This window comes from Pteropus alecto, unplaced genomic scaffold (genome assembly GCF_000325575.1).
Source record: "Pteropus alecto unplaced genomic scaffold, ASM32557v1 scaffold25, whole genome shotgun sequence".
In the NCBI taxonomy this organism is placed as follows: domain Eukaryota; kingdom Metazoa; phylum Chordata; class Mammalia; order Chiroptera; family Pteropodidae; genus Pteropus; species Pteropus alecto.
Genome location: NW_006441955.1, coordinates 30,706,608 through 30,727,810, shown reverse-complemented (window position 1 = coordinate 30,727,810; position 21,203 = coordinate 30,706,608). Strand labels below are relative to the sequence as shown.

At 33.3% G+C, this 21,203-nt stretch overlaps 1 protein-coding gene across 2 annotated transcripts in view; it reads left to right on the top strand.

Annotated features, from left to right (window-relative positions):
• Positions 1–21,203, top strand: part of COL24A1 (collagen type XXIV alpha 1 chain) — a 287,223-nt gene that overhangs the window by 93,711 nt on the left and 172,309 nt on the right. For both annotated transcript variants that reach the window (XM_025052104.1, XM_025052103.1), the window contains exon 20: positions 17,590–17,643. In XM_025052104.1, the coding sequence (XP_024907872.1) occupies positions 17,590–17,643 (54 nt within the window). The remainder of the gene's footprint in view (positions 1–17,589; positions 17,644–21,203) is intronic.

Sequence of the window (21,203 nt, the reverse complement as noted above, 5' to 3'; positions counted from 1 at the left end):
CCTCACCTCTATTAAATTTCTTCATGGAACTAAAAATGTAACTCGTACTCTCTCAAGAATTGGTGCAAGGTTGTTTTGGGAAATGGGGCCTACTTCAAAGATCATAACTTCTTCTTGATTATAACAATACAATATGTAGGCAGTCATATATTAGGCAACACTCTTATCCAAGTCTTTCTCTAAAACATTAGGTTTTAAGAGATTTGCAGGTTCAAGAATTTAAATCAGTATGTTTAATCTTATAGCAAGTTGAGAAAGTTTCTACTTGTACAGTAGATGAATTTTCTCAGATAAAGGGTCTTATATGTTGTGCTAAATTTAGACTTTATCCTATAGGCAATAATCAAAGATTTTTAAGCAAGGGAATGAAATTATCAGACTTGTGTTTTTGACATATGTGTAACAGGAGCAAAGGTAAAAGAGGAGAGAGGGAGAGGTGACAAGGAGGGAGGGAGAGGTCACAAGACTAATTAAGAGCTGTTCGAGAGCACGATACAATGTCAGAACATTAATGATGAGGACCTTTGACAATAAAGAGAAAGGTTGGCTGCAAGAAATAATTAAGAAATATAATTCACAGCACTTGAACCACTCAGTTGAGTTTATTCCATTTGTGTGAGAGAGGAATAAAAGACAATTTTAATATTTCTTGCTTGAACAGTTGGGTAGAATGTGGATCACCATTCTAAAAACAGAAAATTGGAAAGGAAAAGGAGGATGATACTCAGGTGGGTGGAAATAATAATGCTTTGGTTTTGAATTTGTTAGAGTTGAAGTACCTATAAGACATATAGGATATTAGTCTCCTAAGTATATAGAAAACTATAGGCCTGAAACTCAGAAAAAAGAATGGACTAGAGATACATATTTGTATAGCCATCCACATAGAGCTATCAGATGAAGCAATTGTAAGATGAAATCATTTAGGAGGATTTATGAAACAAGATTTGAAAATACCTGGATACTCACTCCCAAAGGCTAAAGTCTCTGTCTACAATGCAGTTTAAGTTTTAAATTGACAATATAAGGGCAGTAAAATAAACTTTGGTAACTTAAAAACATGTAGATAAGGAAAAAAAGCACAATAAAAATTAGAAAATATTTGGAACTGAATGAGAACAAATGGCTATAAAAACTTGAGTGTTTATCCAAAGAAAACCAAAAAACTAATTCGAAAAGATATATGCACCCCTATATTCACTACAGCACTATTACAATAGCTAAATATGGAAGCAACCGAAATGCCCATCAATAGACGATTGGATAAGAAGTTGTAGTACATATATACAATGGAGTACTACTCAGCCATTAAAAAAATGAAATCTTACAATTTACAACAACATGATTGGACATAGAGAATATTAAGCTAAGTGAAATAAGTCTGACAGGCAAAGACAAATACTATATAATTTCACCTATATGTGGAATCTAAGGAACAAAGTAAACGAACAAACAAAATGAAAACAGGCTCAAAGACATAGAGAAAAAGCTGATGATTGCCAGATAGGAAGGGGGTTGGGGGACTGGGTGAAAAAGGTGAAGGGATTAAAAAGTACAAATCGCTAGTTACAAAATAGCCATAGAGTTGCGAAGTACAACATAAGGAATATAGTCAATAATATTGTAATAACCATTTATAGTACCAGGTGAGTACTAGACTAATCAGGAAGATCACTTTGTAACTTATATAAATATTTAACCATTATGCTGTACACCTCAAAGTAATATAAAATAATATTGAATGTCAACTCTAATTTAAAAATTAGAAAAGTAAATGAAAATTTAAAAGATTCTTAAAAAAGAATATATGAGTTTACACATAGCACAATCGTAGGGATTTGTTTCAAAAGGAGAAAGAAGTTGAAAGAAATCAAATAAGATAGACTGTTTTCTCTACAAGTAGGGCACTAAATCCCAAGAGTAAGAGGAATGCGTGCATGCAGAAGGAGGGCACTTGAGTTCTGTGGAGAGTAAGCAGGGGAGTGTCTAGGGACTAATAATATAATTTCCAAGTTTTGTTAAGAACTCAGCTGAGATTGAAAAAATCTTTTTCCCAAAATATAGCTACAAAGTCCTGTATAGTTTATTAGAACTGGCTTGCAAATTTGAGTCTGAAAATCCTACTGGCCAAAACAATGAAACATGATTCTCTTCTCTCTTGGATGAAAACATTAATTGTTCAAAAACAAGGGCAGCAATTCATGGTAATGCATGATTTCCAACTTTCAGTATAGATTGATATCATAATGTAATTGATATAATTCAGTATATGTAATTGTATTTAGGGTCAAAATGATGATACTTAGGTATTTACTTCTGTGATAGCTTTTATTAATTATTGAGTGATAAAAATTTCAGTTAAAATTAGAAAATTTGGAATTAATATCTTCTGAACAAGAATTGAGGGGTTAGCCTGAGTACCTTGGGCAGATTATTTGGAAATTTTTTATTGTGAATGTTGTGACATATATATTTAATTTTATCTTTTTCTAAATGGCTTATCGATTGTCCCAGAAACATTTATTAAGCAATTTGTCTTTGCTTCAGTGATTTTTAAATGCCGCTTCTATCACATTCTAAATTTCAATGGTTCTTGGGTCTGTGTCTGGGCTTTGTTTTCTATTCCATTTGGATGGTTGTCTGTTCTTACACAAATGTCATGTTGTTTTAATGTTAGAAGTTTTATGGTATTTTTAAAACTTTACTCAGGGATAACTGAGAATATCGACAACTATAATTGTATATATTTAAAGTGTAAACATAATGATTTTATATATACATACATTGTGGAATGATTACCAAGATCAATAAAAGTAACAGATCTATTACCTCACATAGTTAATTCTTTTTAAATTTGTGTGTGTGTGTGTGTGTGTGTGTGTGTGTGTGTGTGTGCGCGCGCGCATGCATGTGTGCGTAGTGAGAATGCTTAAGATCTATTCTTAGTAAAATTTAAGTAGAAAGGACAAGATAGGACAAGACTGGCCAACATTTCTTGCTAGTGCCTTTTATTCAAAAGCTCAAATCTTCATAATAATTGATGAAAGCAAAGCACTTAAGCATTTGTTGTAAATGCTATGTTATTTGCAACTGACATTGAAAAGAACTGTTTATCATTAAAGATCATCTGAACAAATGTCACTTCAAAACACTTCAAAGTTGTTTTGTTTTTTTTTTTGCTTTTTGATGTTTTACTTATGCTAGGCAAATTATGAAAGTGCCGTAACAAAGAAGTAAATATATCTACCATTTAGCTCTTCACAGAATTGTATATATTAAATGTGTCCCAAGATAAAACATCATGTACTTTAAAATGTAAGATTAACAGTTTTTCCATACTAGTTCTTTCTTAATAAGAACATATGGAAAATGCCATATAGGAATCTTTTCTATTTCTTTAAGCATAGTAGTATCAGTTTTAAGCACTGACCCCATGCTTTCTCCCAATTCTGGCAGCAAATCCTTTCAAACGTGGTTGCTGGATAGTTAGATGTTTGTTGATTCAGCTGTGAACCTCCCTTTCCTAGAGATTGCCAAATAGCTGAATTTGGGATGATGTTCTTGGTAAATGGGGCCAGTTGTTTACTACAAAAATGAGCTGAGAGCACTAATCACAGAGATACCAGAAGTGGCCAAACAGTGGGTCTTCTTTTTCTATCAGGGTGGTCTTCATTAGAGACAAAGACCAAAGTTCATGTGGGGAGTTTGCTCCTATTAAGCAAAAGCATGCTTCTAAATGTCTTTTTTAACACCTCTGTCAGCTTAACTGGAGTAAGCCACCCTGTGGCCAACGACATTAGCTGAGCAGGCCTCAGTTCTGGTGGAGATTCTTCACTAAACCAGTGACTTCTTTGTGATCTTTTATCACTTGGATTTGGTTGAGTAATTTGGTGTTTTAGTAGCTATTCAAAAACTGATGCTGAAAGAAAACATCTGATTAAAACAGTCAATGAAAAATTATTTCTCGAGTCCCTATTGTGTGCAAAGCTGTGCCTAGTAAACACTGTACAATATATACAAAAATAACATTTGTAATTTGGGGAAATTTACAATCTATTTGGGAAAAACAAGATATATACATATACCGATAGATTATAGTAAATGCATCATGTGAAAATTAAATAAGTATAGTTTTGTGCTGGAAGAGCAAAATGAGGTGGAAGAATAAGGGAAGGGTTTTTGGAAAAGATGGATCTTGAATTAGACTATTGACAAATAAGTGGCAGGAAAAGGGAAGGGCATTTCAGGCAAGATAAATCACATGAACAAAGGCTAGACATCTAGGCAGTAAGAACGGTGGATTTATAGAACAGTGAATAAAACTGGCTAGCTGATAACAGATTCCTTCTGTTGGTATAGAGTGACAGATAAGGTTTTAAAACTAGGTTGGTGCCAAATTGCATAAGACCTTTGATTCCAAGCTATTTCGGGGGCAGAGTAGTCAGGCCTAATATCACATTTTTGTACTGTGAAAAAAATATTAATCTTGTGAACCAGTCGAAGTTTTATTGATGTGCCTGGTTTCTTCCCACAGTGGTCACAAATTTATATCCTTTTATACTTAGTCTAGGTGGGATTCTCTGTAATTTTTGTCTGAAAGGGTATAGAATCTTCTGCCTACCCAGGATGAATCTTAGTACTATTTGTTACTAATACTAATAGTACTTAATACTATTTTTACAGTGAGTTTGAACTAAGGCTGCTCACTAGATTGACAAGTAAATCTTTCCACCCAGAGGAGAGTAAGTAACAACTAGGGCAGCTGTCTTTGAAGATACTTCCTGTTCTCGGTACTAGGCCTACAGCCATTTCCTCCAATTCCTCTTCTTAACAAACAGTAAAATGAAGGCCCAATTATTGCCTGTTTTTTTATAGAGTTTCATCGATATGTTCATGGCCTTGTTCCCAAGGACTTTTCTCAAATCTTATTAATCATCTGGGGAGACCCTCATACTCCCTCTTCTAGAAGGCTATGTCTCCATCAGTATCTCATCTTGTCACCATTTTATCCTATTTTCAGATCAATAAGTTAGCCTGATAGTTTCACAGATTCTTGCAGAAGACATGAGACTCCTGAGACAGAGACAAAGAACAATTTATTATTCTCAGCTGTAGTACTTTCCATAGTATCAACATTTTTGCACTGATTCACTAAGCCTCAATCCTCATGCAGTAATGTGAAGATAGCTCGATGGTGTCTGCATGTGCAGTGGATTACAGTATGTAAGAGAAACTTTGAGCTTAGGGAAACTGAATCTTTTATAATGGGTAGTTATAAAAAATAATGTGTTCCAGAAAGAGATATTATTATATGGACAATAGCATTCTTGCATTTTGCTAAAGAGGGAGATACTATCTCTAACTCTGCTATACAAAAATCCCTGAAAAGTTAGACTGGAACAATGGATAGTCAGTACCTCATTTGCATAATGTACAGAAATAGAAAGGACAGTGGACAACAACATGTTAAGTGTAGGAGTTAGAAAGATGAGTAAGATACATTTTCCTCCATGCACTTGCCTTTTATTGGAATAAAGAAACAAACCCTTAATTACAATGTAGTGTAATTAGTGATAAATAGTCATATTAGCAGAGTTCTGTAAGACTATAAAGGAAGAAGCTGCTGATTCTAAGGGGAACTGGGAAAGCTCTCATATATCAGGTTACATTTGAGTTGGTAACAAATCATATGATGAAGGAACCTGAGACAGGGAGTTAAGGAAGACTTCTAAGAAGCATGGTTGCTTGAGCAAAGACTTGAGGAAATAGTAGGGACTTACAGAATGGAAACAGTGGGCAAGGATATTCTAGAATAGACATATGAGGAAAATATTTATAGTTCAGTGTTTTCATCAAGTCTGTTTCCATTAAAAGTGACAGACACCTAACAAACAGTTTTAAGCAAAAAATCCAGATTGGCTAATATAATCAGGAAGCCCAGCAGTGCATGCCCCTAGAGGTTGGCTGTATACAGGAGTTCAATGAATATAATCAAGACGCTCTCCATCTCTAAGCCTTACTTATCTCTCTGTTGGCTTCATTCATAGGAACACATTGTGGAAAAGGCAGCCCTTGTCAATTTTAGTAAAAAGAAAGCACTATTCTTTCTTATAGCTCCAGCAAAAATTCTAAGGTGGACTCCAGTCATTCCGGCTTGGATTACATGATCATCTTTAAATTGATCACAACCACCATGGGACTGGAATACCATATTTGGCAAGATTTGGGAAATTGGGATGGGGTCCAGAAACACTTGAACTGCAAATTGAGGAAGAGTAATTTCCCAAACAGATGGTGAGTGGATTAAAAAATAAATAAATAAAAGCCCTCTACAGGTCACATTTCGGGCACCCAATATCTGCATATACCCTTATTCCCATTTATATAACCTTTAAAATGCCTCTGGTATATGCCAGTTCCTTATAACAATATAAATCAGCCTTTTTAATCACCTACTTTCCCACTCCCTGGCAGAAACACACACACACACTGAAAGGGAGAGAATTTGATATAGTTTCCATAATATACATTTTATGAAGCCAGAGAATATTTTTGTCCTCTAGTGTATATGTTCAGTGCCAAGAACAATGCCTGACACATATTAACTTTGTGTTGAATGAGTGAATTGATATTCTTTAATTGACACATAAGAATTCTAAATGAGTCAAATATATAAATACTGAGTACCTAAAATGATACATATCCAAAGGTAAGTATCAAATTAGTCATGTTACTCCCTCAAAAACAATTTGAAATCTGAGCTTCACTGATTTTTATCTGGGAACAGGTTTTCTAAGGATCTTCAAATGGTTGCAAACTGTTGTTTACAAGTGATTATCAAAAACGTCCAATAACAATTACCTTTTTGTATTATAGTTTCATTGGGATATAATTTACACATAATAAACTGCATATATTTATATTATACAATTTGATATTTTTTTGACTTATGTATGTACAACTCATGAAACTATCACCAAAATCACAATAGTGAACACATCCATCAAACTACAGAATTTCTTTGTTCACTTTTACAATCCTTCCTTTCTATTCCTCATTTTCCTCCCTTTCCCATTCTACTACTGATCTGCTTTTTGTCACTATAGTTTATCCAAACCTAAGTATCAAATAATGGTCAAATAGCTTATTTAAAATTTTAAGTTAATATAGTTTTGTGTGTATATCAGTAGAATAAAAGTAAACTTTGCAATTGGCTTTGTAGGTTTTTTAAGAATGAATTCAAACATACTATTTAAACAAAGTCTTCCTTAGTACAAAGAGTATATGATATATTGTAAGGAATTTTATTGTTTGTGGATTTTCTCTGCTTAGTTTTTGGGATGCTACACATAAATGGATTTCAGCTGTGCTGTATTTACTGCTCAAATATATAGAATTACAAAAGAGAAAATACATGAATAACAATAATAATTTGCAAAGATTTTCAGCAATGTCATAATGAAAAAAATCTGTTTTTGATGGCTTTTTAGATTTAAAACAGCAAGAGAGAATGAAAGAGAGCCAGATACCTAGATGAATTCTTTATTTTGCTTTTTTTTTCAAGAAGCACACATTTTCTGTTTGTGGTTCTCCTAGAAGATAGAACAGTTCCTTAATTTGCAGTTATATGCTGCTTTGTGCTAAAGTTCAGTTTCTATAATTTACTGGGAAAATGAATTTATTACTTTTGCCTTTTTGAATTGTTTTTGTCATTAACTCAGATTATTCTCACTCAGAAAAAGTAATTTTAATCTTTCTTTAAAAGTTCCTTTCCTACTTAGACTTACTATATTATTGACATGATATGTACTTCCACAAATGCTAAGGAACAGACTCTTATGATTGTTTTTTGGATCTGTGTCTCATACCAAATTCTCCCCGTACAGATCCTCTCTCCCTATGGGTACATTCTTTCTTGTTTACATATGTGAAATTTCAATCCTATATATAGAAGTTATGCTATGCTAGTTAATTTGTTTTTTTTTTTTTCCTCTTTTTTTTTTTTTTAGACAAAGGATAACTTTGGAAACAGTATAATTGAAAAGATAATTGTTTGAATAATTTCTTTTTAATTTGGTCATGAATTCATGCCATCAAATATTTATTGAATATACTGTATGTCTAACACCAGACAAGGCTTTCCATAATTTTGCCCTAGGGATTTATAATTTATATGTTGCCCTATCTTAAATGATTTATTAATTTTATGTTTTCTTAATATGACTGTTTTTCTAAGGGATATATTCACCTCTGCTTTGTTCAGATTTATAAACTAAACTAAACTAAGATAAATTTAAGCTAGACCATATTGAATTCTGAGGTATTTAAAGCACAACGGTTATAATAATCAATTAAAATTTGAAAATTTTCATGAGTTAAATGGCCTAAATGCCACTCTTATCTATAACAACAGAGTATGTTAAAGCTACCTTATAAAATATAAGAAAGGTTTAAATATCCAAAGTATGGACTTTATTTTCAACTTATTATTATAATTGAACATACTATTACATTCAAAACAATCCAAAATATGAACTTTATTGATTTTACCTACAGGAAAGTTCAGTAAATAAATTTTATTTTCTCTCTAAAGGTCTTTAAATCGTTACAATCTGTTGCCTATCAAAAACCAAATAATTATCTAAAACACCCAATATCAATAACCTTTTTTAACAGCTTTATTGAAGTATAATTGAGGTGTTGAGATAGTTATATAGTAAGTTGAATATATTTAAATTATATAATTTTCGTGTGTGTATAACCTGTAAACCATCACCAAGATCAAGATAGTGACTCTATCTGTCAAACTCAACAATTTCCTTGTTCACCTTTTATAATTTCTTCCTTCTGTCTTTCCCGCCCTTACCCTTTCCAAACTACTGATCTGCTTTTTGGCACTATAGATTAATTTACATTTTTATAAAGTTTTTATATAAATGAACTCATATAATGTGTGCTTCTTTTTGGTCTGAGTTCTTTTACTTAGCGTAATGCATTTGAGATGCTTCCAGGTTGCCACATTCAGGTTGTTTCATTTTATTGATACACCATAATTACTTTATCCATTGGATTTATTAATTTTGTGGATTGTCCATTTTTAACCAGAAGGATTATAAATTTCAATAGAAAACAGAGACTTTATCACTCCTGTTGAAGAACTAGTGAAACGTATATGCCATAGAGCATATACGTACTCCATGAGAACACACTAGCAGCCAAACTTCTGACTACTGCCAGAATAAAAATGTCAATATATTACTTTTATAATTTCCCAAGAAACTAATGGAATCTGCTAGTGTTTTGGTTCCCAGGTTTTGCTCTAAAAATGCATGTGAATTAGTCTCCAGCCTTTAGCAATTAGAAAATAATAAAACATTGTTTGTACTTGAGAGAAAGCTGAGTCACTCTTTTCTGTGCCATAAACAGATGTGAAGGGACTGAAAATAGAAGACATATTTTCACTTGTTATTTTTAAAGCTTCTTCAGTTTTCAGCATCTTGATAAAAATTGTTGCTTAGACTATTGCTATTAAGAAGGTACCAAATGCAAGATACAAAATCAATATGCAAAAATCAGTTATGTTTCTATATGCTATTAACAAACTGTCAGAATGAGAAATTAAGAATACAGTCCTATTTATATAGCATCAAAAAATATATAATACCTAAGAATAAATCTAACCAAGGAGGTGAAAGACCTGTATACTGAAATCTATGACATTGATGGCAGAAATTGAAGAGACATATAAATGGAAAGATATTTCATGTTCATGAGTGGGAAGAATTACTATTGTTAAAATGTCCACACTACCCAAATCAGTCTACAGATTTAAAGCAATCCCTATCAAAATTCCAATGGCATTTTTCACAAAAATAGAACAAATAATCCTAAATTTGGATGGAACCACCAATGACCCTAAACAGCCAAAGCAATCTTGAGAAAGAAGAACAAAGCTAGAAGCATCATGCTTCCTGGTTTCAAACTACATTACAAAGTGATAATAATCAAATAGTATGTATTGGTATAAAAACAGACACAGATCCATGAAACAGAACAGAAAGCCCAGAAATAAACCCACTCAAATGTGGTCAATTAATCTATGACAGAGGAGCCAAGAATATACAATGGGGGAAAAGACAGTTTCTTCAATAAATGGTGTGACAGAACTGGACAGCCACATGCAAAAAAAAAAAAAAAATGAAACTGGACCTCCTATTTTATACCATATAGGCATTCCTCATTTCATATGCCTTTGCCTTATTGCACTTTAAAGATATTGTGATTTTTACAAATTGAAGTTTCATAGCAACCCTGCATAGAGCAAGTCTATCAGTACCATTTTTCCAATGACATTTGCTCACTTCTCTGTGTCTCTGTGTCACATTTTGGTAATTCTTACAGTATTCCAAATTTTATTATTTGTTACTGTGATCTGAGATCAGTGATCTCTGCTATTACTACTATACTTGTTTTGATGCACCACAAACTGCACCTATATAAGAGGCAAACTTAAAAGAATGAAACTAGACTGTTGTCTATCACTACACACCAAAATTAACTCAAAATGGATTAAGGACCTGAATATAAGACCAGAATCAATAAAATGCATAGAAGAAAACATAGGAACTAAACTCAAGGACCTTGGACTTAAAGAGGATTTTATAAATTTGACCTCGAAGGCAAGGGAAGTAAAAGCTAAAATAAATGTATGGGACTACATCAAACTAAAAAGCTGCTCAGCAAAAGAAATCGTCAGCAAGGTAAAGAGACAACCATATGAATGGGAAAATATATTTGCAAGCAGTGCCTCCGATAAGGGCCTAATATCCAAAATATACAAAGAACTCATACAACTCAATAAAACAAAACAAAAAAATGATCCAATCAAAAAATGGGCAGAGGACCTGAACAGACGTTTCTCCCTAGAGGACATACAAATGGCCAACAAACATATGAAAAGATGCTCAACATTGCTAGCTATTAGGGAAATGCAAATCAAAACCACGATGAGATACCAGCTCACACCTGTTAGAATAGCTATCATCAACAGGACAAGTAATAACAAATGTTGGAGAGGATGCGGAGAAAAAGGAACCCTCATACACTATTGGTGGGAATGCAAATTGGTACAGTCACTGTGGAAAACAGTATGGAGGTTCCTCGAAAAATTAAGAATTGATCTACCATATGATCCAACAATCCCTCTACTGGATATTTACCCCAAAGACTTGAAAACCCATATCTGAAAAGATATTTGCACACTGATGTTCATAGCAGCATTATTCACTGTGGCCAGGACGTGGAAGTAACTGAAGTGTCCTATGATAGATGATTGGCTAAAGAAGCTGTGGTACATATATACAATGGAATATTACTCAGCCATAAGAAGAGGTGAAATATCGCCATTTGTGACAACATGGATGGACCTCGAGATAATTATGCTAAGTGAAAAAGTTGAAAACCACATGATATCACTTATATGTGGGATATAAACCTAAAAGCAACAAATGAACAGGACAAACAAACAGAGACTCATGGACATGGACTATAGACTAGTGGTTGCCAGAGGGTAGGGGGTGGTTGAGGATGGGGGAGGTAGATGGGGTAAAGGGGGTCAAATATGTGGTGACAGAAAGAAATCTAACTATGGGAGGTGAACACAGTGTAAATATATATATATGCCTTACTGTTAAAATGTACAGCTGAAACTTAACGGATTTTGTCACCAATGTCACCATAAAAAAAAATAATAATGATAATAAAAGAGGCAAACTTAATTGGTAAATGTTGTATACTTTCAGACTGCTCCACTGACCAGCCATTCTCCAGTGTTTTTCTCTCTCATCGGGTCTCTCTATTCTCTAAGACATACAATATTGAAATTAGGCCTATTAATAACTATACAATGTTCATTAAGTGTTCAATTGAAAAGAAGAGTCGCATGTCTCTCACTTCAAATCAAAAGCTAGAAATGATTCAGCAGTGTGAGGAAAGCATGTTGAAAGATGAGTTAGGCCAAATATAGGTTTCTTGTGCCAAACAGCCAAGTTGTGAATGCAAAGGAAAAATTCTTGAAGGAAATTAAGTGTGCTACTCCAGTAAGCACATGAATGATAAAGTGAAACAACCTTATTGCTGATATGGAGAAAGTTTCAGTGGTCTGGGTAGAAGATCAAACGAGCCCCAACATTTCCTTAAGCCAAAGCCCAATCCAGAGCAAGGCCTTAACTCTCCTTAATTCTGTGAAGGTTGAAAGAGGTGAGGTAGCTGCAGAAGAAAAGTTTGAAGCTAGCAGAGGTTAGTCCACGAGGTTCAAGGAAAGAAGCCATCTCCATATCATAGAAGTGCAATGTAAAGCAATGTGCTGATATAGAAGCTGCAGCAAGTTATCCAAAAGACCTAGCTAAGATAATTAATGAAGGTGGCTACATTAAACATCAGCTTTTCAATGTAGATGAAACAGCCTTATATTGAAGAAGATGCCAGCTGGAGAGAAGTCAGTGCTTAGCTTCAAAGCTTCAAAGGACAGACTGACTCTCTTGTTAGGAGATAATGTAGCTGGTGACTTTAAATTAAAGCCAGTGCACATTTACCATTTTAGAAATCTTAAGGCTCTAAAGAATTATGCTAAATTTACTCTGCCTATGCTATGTAAATGGAACAACAAAGCCTGTATGACAACACATCTGTTTACAACATGATTTAGTGAATATTTTAGATTTAAAAAAAAAAAAGACTTCTTTCAAAATGTCACTGCTCACTGACAATGCACCTGGTCACTCAAGAGCTCTGACAGACATGCCAAATGAGATTAATGTTGTTTTTATGTCTGCTGTACAACATCTATTTTGCAACCCATGGATCAAGGAGTAATTTCAACTTTCAAGTCTTAAGTACATTTTGTAAGGCTATAGCTGTCATAGATAGTGATCTCTCTGATGGATCTGGGAAAAGTAAATTGAAAACCTTCTGGAAAGGATTCACCATTCTAGATACCATTAAGAACATTCATAATTCTTAGGAAGAGGTCAGAATATCAATATTAACAGGAATTTGGAAGAAGTCGATTCCAACCCTCATGGATGACTTTGGGGTGTTCAGGACTTCAGTGGAGGAAGTAATTGCAGATGCGATAAAAAATAGTAAGATAACTAGAATTAGAAGTGGAGCCTGAAGATGTGACTGAATTGCTATGATAAAAAAAAAATCATTGCTATGAATTTCATGATAAAACTTTAACAAATAAGGAGTTGCTTCTTATGAATGAGCAAAGAAAGTGGTTTCTTGAGATGGAATCTATTCCTGGTGAAGACGCTGTGAAGATTGTTGAAATGACAACAAAGGATTTAGAATGTTCCATAAACTTGATAAAGCAGCAGCATACTACTCAATAGAAAAAAAAAATTAAATTAAATATTCAGTCTTTAAAATATTGTCTTTAAAAATAAGGAAATCCTGCCATTTGTGACAACGTGGATGTATCTTGAAGGCATGCTAAATGAAATAAGTCAGACAGAAAGATGAATACCAATGATCTCACTTATGTGTGGATTCTAAAAAAAACAAAACTCAAAAATTTATAGATAGAGACCAGATTGGTGGTTGCCAGAGGCAGGGGATTGGGGAAGGGGGATGCAAAATGGGTAAAGGTGATCAAAAAGTATAAACTTTCAGTTTTAAAATAAAGTCATAGGGATGTAATATACAGCATGGTGACATAGTAAATAATACTGTATTGTATATTTGAAAGTTACTAAGAGTAGATCTTAAAAGTTCTCTTTACAAGAAAAATTGTACCATTTGCGGTGATAGATGTTAGCTAGGTATACTGTGGTAATCATTTCAAAATATATACATATACTGAATCTATGTTTTACATCTAAAACCAGTACAATGTTATATATCAATGATCTCTTTCTCTTTTTTTTTAAAATACACCAGAAGTCAGGCTGATCTTTCTTTTCCTCACTTACATGTTATATTTTCATTTGTGATGTATGACTTAACTGAAATAGTGAAGCACATTGAAGGAGAAACCATTTTTACTTTTCAATGTTTTCCAAATTATTTTAAACTAAAATAAAGTGAATTAAAGCATCTGTATCAGACTTTGGTTTCTAATTTTCTTCCTGTATAGTTTCATGCTATCATAATTTTTAAATCAAAATTGTGGACTCTGAATGATATAATTTTTATTGTTCAATCTGTAAATTCTCTGAAATTTTGCTGCTTGGCAAGGATGGCCATGTCCTGTCATTTGATTCACATTTTGAACAATAAATTTGAAAGTTTAAAAAATTATTTTATAGATACAGGTATCATTAAAATTCAATTGACACAGTTTAAAACTATTTTTTATGATTTTTATGATTTTTATTTTTAAAACTATTATTTAAATGGCCAGAGCGCTACTTGGTTAGTAACCCAGGTGTGAATTGTTTAAGTCACAATCATGTTCTCTGGCTGTTTCTAAGGTATCCTATTTGAGAAGGAAATATAGATTGTTTTTTCTCCTTTTAGTGTGTTTCTGAACTTTTAAATAAAGTTTTGATTTTAAAATATTCAACTTACATGACTAACATCAGATTTATTGACATCTTTTATCTCCTATTCCCCTGGTCTTTGGCACTTTATGTCTTTTTAATATTCCTTTACTATCATTTTAATGTTTAAGAAGGAGCAGATATTCATGCATTTACTTAGTAGTCCATTTTTAAAAAGAAGTCACTTTAAGAACTTTTTTCATATTGTTTTATTGAAAAATAAAACATAGACACAGAAAACTATATAAAACAAATGTATATCAGAAACAATTATAAGACAAACACTCTTGTAACTACCATGCAGGTCAGGAATAGAACTGCCAGTTACTCCCAGAAGCTTTAATGGATCCCAACCCAACCACAAGCCTATCTCTCCTCTCAAAAGTAAGCAGTTCCTCTTTTTTCTTTTACGGTTTATCACTCAAGTGTGCATTTTTAAAAACTGTAGTTTAGGCTTGTTTATCCTATTGCTATGACTTTCAATCTACATGTTCTCTTTCCATTACTTTTTTCCCCTTGTAATTTAGTTATTAAAGTTTCCTAGTTATTTGACCTGTAGAGTTCCCCACAGCCTGGATTTTGGTGATTATAGTCTCAAGGTGTAGTTATAATTTCTCGGTCCTCTGATAGTCACATACAGAGGACTGGTCCTATTGTTTTGTTTGTTTGTTCGTTTGTTTGTTTTTGGCAAGACCGTAGGTGGTATTGTGTTCTTTCATCAGGAAGCACATAATGTCACACTTTTTTGTGATGTTAGTAGCAGTTGATCACTCAACTGTCTAGACCCATTAGATCATTTAGGGGAATACAAAATGGAGATAATCTTGCTCTATAACTTGTTTTTCATTTATTGGCTGGAATGCATTCCCTCATCTACTATTTGCTTAGAAGTGGTACAGTATGTATAAGAAAGGTAGAGTAAGTAAGTGCTTGACTTTTTACTTTTGTTTGCCAATTTTCAAAATAATGAGTTGGCTCCCTTTCATCTTCTAAACATGAGCAGTTTTTTTTTGTTGTTGTATCATTATGAACTTATGATTTTAAACATTTTTGACATGTATCAGTCTATTACAGTTCTGATCCTTATTGACGATCATATTGTCCTATACCTGTCCGGTGGGTTCCTCTACAAGCTCCTAGAGTTCTTTTAACATGACTCTAGATTTAATACCTTTGATAGCTTTCTTGCTTTCCAGTATGACAAGGTGTTCCAGGCTCATCTGAAGAATGGCAGGAATTATGAATTTATCCATGGGGTTGCGCTGAACTAGTACTTGTAAACCATTATCCCACACCAAAAGTAGCCGCAAGAGGTCCTTCTTTTTTTTTTTTTTTTCCACAAGAAGCAAGTCAGTCATTCAATAACAACAACAAACAACTTTTTTTAAGCGCTTACTGTGTGCCAGGTGTTGTACTAGTTGCTGGGAATATGATTGTTAATGAGAAATAAAACTGCCCTCAAGGAACTTATGATCTGTTGAGGAATTCAAAACAAACCGAAATACTACATTAAGTTACCCTGTAAGACCCAGGATGGTGTGAGAGTTCTTATAAGGGACCTGACTCAAGGTATGGGAGTCAAAGATTTGCAAGTAAAATAATGTTTAATCTTTTGTTTAAAACATAAGTCTTTCACGTAAAGAAAAATAAGGGAAAATTATTCGGGGTAGAGAAGGCATAGGCACACCTGATTTCCTTTAATTAGAAAAGTAATCAGCAGGTCTGCAATAAACATATTCTGTTCCAAAACTTCCAGAAATATGATTCTGTGACCATTTTTTCTGTTATCACTGCCTTTTCTCTGCCAGCAATGTCCCCAAGTAATAGTTTTCTCCACAGAATCCATGTTTTAAATTTGAGTCAAGGTGTTTCTGTCCTAATTCACACTAGATAAATAGCACTTTCTTTTAATTTGTTTTTCTTTCCAAGATGAGTATTTGAGAAACATCCTTGCTATTCCATTTTACTTGTGGGTATTTTTATTACCATCCTATTTACCTCTTCACTGAACTGCCTTTTCTAGCTGACATTCATATTTAATTGGAGCCTTTTTTACTTTTAAAGATGCTGATTCTTGTACAAGTCTTTTTATTCCTTTGTCCATGTCAGCAAGAAACACCGAAATAGCTTTATCTGTGACAAAATTAATACAAGTAAAACTGCAGTCATTAGCTTATGATCATTATTGATCATGACGAATCATATTCTAATTCATTATTTCAGCAAGAGTATTGATCTAACCATTTCAGAGTAACATTCTAGGCTTTTTCCCAGCACAGATTTATTTAACAGTATTATACATTTCTATTTCTTGAGCCAACTATTTTAGACTGCTAAAGTATAATTTCCAAAAAGGTAAAATTTTGACGCTCAGGTAAATATAAAGTAAACATGGATCAAAGATTTTATTCAACTCATTAATTAATGATGGAACCAGTAAGATATTAAGACAAGTTCAAAGAGCATTTGAAGAGATAAGTATTTATAGACAATTAAATATGTGAATGTTAGAATAAGATAGTTAACTTAGATACGAAACTGATTAATATCCTGTATAATAAGCTATAACCTTTGGGGTTGTTTTTATCACCAGACATAAGTTATTTGCATCTCTACCTAACAAAAATCTAAAAGTTACCATACAGTTAATAAACAGTGAGTCTAACTACGTGCATTCCCCTAATCCTTGGGTGGCTCTGAGTCCCATATGGCAAAGAAAGGACCTATTGCAGACCTTTGCCTTTTTTCTGAGTTGTGGATAATTTGTAAATAAGACTTACACTCTCTTAGACAGAGTTAAAGAATTTTCTTGGGTCTGAGGATTGTTCGTGAATACCTGATGAAGCAAGCTCTGTTTTAGTACACTTTTTAAGTTTTGTATTCTAATGTTAAATAACTGCCTAATGATGAATTCTTAACATTGAGGTTTTGAGAAGTATAAATTGCTCTAACTAGGCATGAAAGAAAGGCAAGGGGAATCTTTCAATGCTTAATGGATTTAAAGTAATTTGCTATGGAATAAACTCTACATTTTTATATTCCCTAGGGTTTTCCAGGAGATATTGGGATTCCTGGACAAAATGGCCCTGAAGGATCAAAGGTAAAATAAATAAATAAATAAATAGACAGATAAATAAATAAATAAAGATAGATAAATAAATAAATAAGAAAAAGTGTGCTATCTAGGGCTTTCTAATCTTGTATCTCAATGATTTGGTGAAAAAATTGGGAAATCAGAACACTTCTGAATATTTTTGAGTTATCTCAGATGCCTTGAATAAACTTTGTTCAACTGCCACCAATGGAAATAAAAATAGCGGCTCCTTTGTATTCAATCAAAAAAAAAATAAAAATAAAACTTTGTACATCTTATTTCAAGAATAATAAGTATGTAGTTTGCATGTCTGACTGTTCTTTTGATGCCATTTGTTACATTAGGGTATGTTACCTAATCTTTTGTAGTCAAGTCATTGAAAATTATTTTCCTAGTTTGGTCTGGACTTAGTTTAGGGTGATAGTATTTACAAAATACATAAATCACTGAAAAAGGATTTTTTGGAAGAGATTTTTAAAAAAACTAAAAAATCATAGCATATAATAAATGGATGAGAATATTCTAACCACTAAAACCCTTACAGCCCATAAAGTAAAGTACAATAAAATTTCATTAAAATAAAAGAAAGTCTATTGTGTCCTGAACTTATACATGGCACAAAATGCCTGAAGAAACCTAAGGATTTTAAACTTCTCTTACTGTTGTGTATATACACTAGAAATTATCTATAGCAGCATTTTACATAGCAAGCTTTGCCAGGCAGGCTGACATAGAATGATCACTGTAAGCAAATAAAGTATTGTGAAAATAAAGACATAGAAGGATGAAATAACCTGAAGTTTGGAAAATTAGCAGGTTATGAAGTATAGCTGCTGTGGAAGGTTATCAGTATGAATAGAGAGGAAATAATAGGAGATGAAGCTGTAAAGAATATTAACATAGCTATATTAGTATACTGTAGTGTCAAGTACTACAATAGTCCCTCATTATCCACAGTTTTGCTTTCTGTAGTTTCAGTTACCTGTGGTCAATTGTGGTCAGTATTTGGAACACATTTATACTAAAAGTTATTCATTGTTTATGTGAAATTCAAATTTAGCTGGGTATTCTGTATTTTATCTGGCAACCCTACTGGCCATCTACAAACATTCCTTATGAACAGTAATGTTTCCCCCTTCCTTTCTGTCTCCATAGAACTATTCCTCGTCCTCCTCCTCAGTATTCAAGTTCCACATATGTTTTGCATCAAACCCTCTCCTGACTCCTGAATGACCTCATGCCATCAATTATCACCTTTATCCTGATCTCTGACTCAAAATTTCCTCTCCTTGCCCTTAAAACCATTTTCACTGCCAATGTTGTAGTACAGGCTCTCTATTTTTCTCCAGGATTAGTTTAATAGCCCCCAATTGTTCTTCCTGCCCTAGTCTGGCATTTCTTCAAAACTCCTTCCAAGTGCTGATGGAATAATGTTTGTAAAGTATTGATCTCATCACGTCATTCTTGTGCTTAAATTATTCAATGATCTCCACAGCTTCCAGCTTAAGGCTTATACATCTTTACTTTTCACACAAGGTTCTTTGTGACCTACACTGTAGTAGAAAGAGTATAAAGAATACACTCTAAAATAATGATAAAAAGTATTACGAATATATAAACCAGTAACATTGTTTATTACTATTATTAAGTATTATGTACTGTACACAATTGTGAAATACTTTTTTATAACTGGCAGCATCGTAGGTTTGTTTATACCAGCATCACCACAGACACGTGAGTAATGCGTTGTGCTATAACTTTACGATGGCTACGATAGGAGACAGGAATTTTTCAGCTCCACTATAATCTATGGGACCACCATCATATACATGGTTCATCATCCATCAAAACGTTGTTATGTGGTGCATGACTGTAGTGCCATTTACCATCACTCTTCCAAAAACATTACTCCAGCTAAATTGTTTAGAGTACCAAATCATGCCATACTTGTTAAAATATCACAGCTTCCTGCGTGCTGTTCTTCTGTCTGGATGTCTTTCTGCCCTTCTGTGCCCTACTTCATCAGGCTAACGCTTACATCACAATGCCACATTTTCCAGAAAGCTTTCCCTGTTCCTCCCAAATCTGAGATATCTCTTCTCTGTATGCCTGGAAAAATTCCAAAAAAAATATGTCAAGCATTAACCTGCATATGTTATAACTGATGTGTGGCTTATCTATTGGACTATAAGCTTGTTGGGAGACAAGATTAATTGACTTTATACATATCACAATAAGCATAATAACATCCATAGCATAATTGGAACAAAATAGATATTTACTGAATGTATGATTGATTGAATGACTGTATTTAAATCTGTTTTGGAAATAGAAATGATATGACTTGGTAAGTGATTAAACGAGGTGATGGGAAAAAAGTTTTAAGACAATGAAACATAAAACTTTGATTACTGATGTCATTGGCTTAAATAGGGAACTCAGGAGGAGGGGCAGGTTTGGAGAATGCGAGAGACAAGAAGTTTAATTTTGTGTATATTTAGTTTGAGGTATCTGTTTGACATCAAGGTAGAAATAATAAATATCTAGTAGTAAAGCAAGCCAAAAAGTAGAAATAGTGGCATGTAGGGACAATGAAAGAGAGATGTAGAATAGAGAATGGAGTTATGAATTTCTCAAGTCTAGTTTAGGCTTTCACCTGCTGTGTTTTAGAACTTGATACATATACAAACATATTCATTTATTAATTTATTCAACAATTCATTCATTTAACATATACTGAGTTTATTTTATGTGTTAGGCTAAGTATTGAATGTGGAATTATGAAGATTCTTAAACCATGGTCCCTCCCCTGGATGAGGTTACAGTTTAGTGAGTGATAGAAAAAAATTACAAAATGTTGTAAGAAGTGCTATATAAAAAAAGTTGGTGAAATGCAGTGAGAGCTAAGATAATTGAGCAACATATTCTGCCCTAGGAAACTGGGAATTACTTCAAGAGGAAGTTATAATTGAACTTAATGTTTTTAAGTATGAATATCATACTAGGTGAAAAAACAGGTAGATTTCTAAATTTTTCCCAGTTCAGAAATTTTGTTTCTTGAAGTTTACTTTTTAAAATTTTTTAAATTGCATTTATTGGGATAACATTGGTTAATACGATTATATAATTTTCAGGTGTACATTAGAATTTGACATCTATATATTCTATTGTGTGATTACCACTCAAAGTCCAGTTTCCTTCAGCTACCATATATTTGATCCCCTTTACCCACTTCATCCTACCCCAACCCCCGTATATTTGACCCCCTTTGCCCATGTATCTCTCCCCTCCTCCCTCACACCCGACCCTCTGGTAACCACTAGTCCATTGTCCATGTCCCTGAGTCACTGTTCGTTTGTTCTGTTCATTTGTTGCTTTTAGGTTTATATCCCACGTATAAGTGATATCATGTGATTTTCAACTTTTTCTGTCTGGCTTATTTCGCTTATTTAGCATGATTATCTCGAATTCCATCCATGTTGTCGCAAATGGCAGTATTTCAGCTCTTCTTATGGCTGAGTAATATTCCAGTGTATATATGTACCACAGCTTCTTTAGCCAATCTA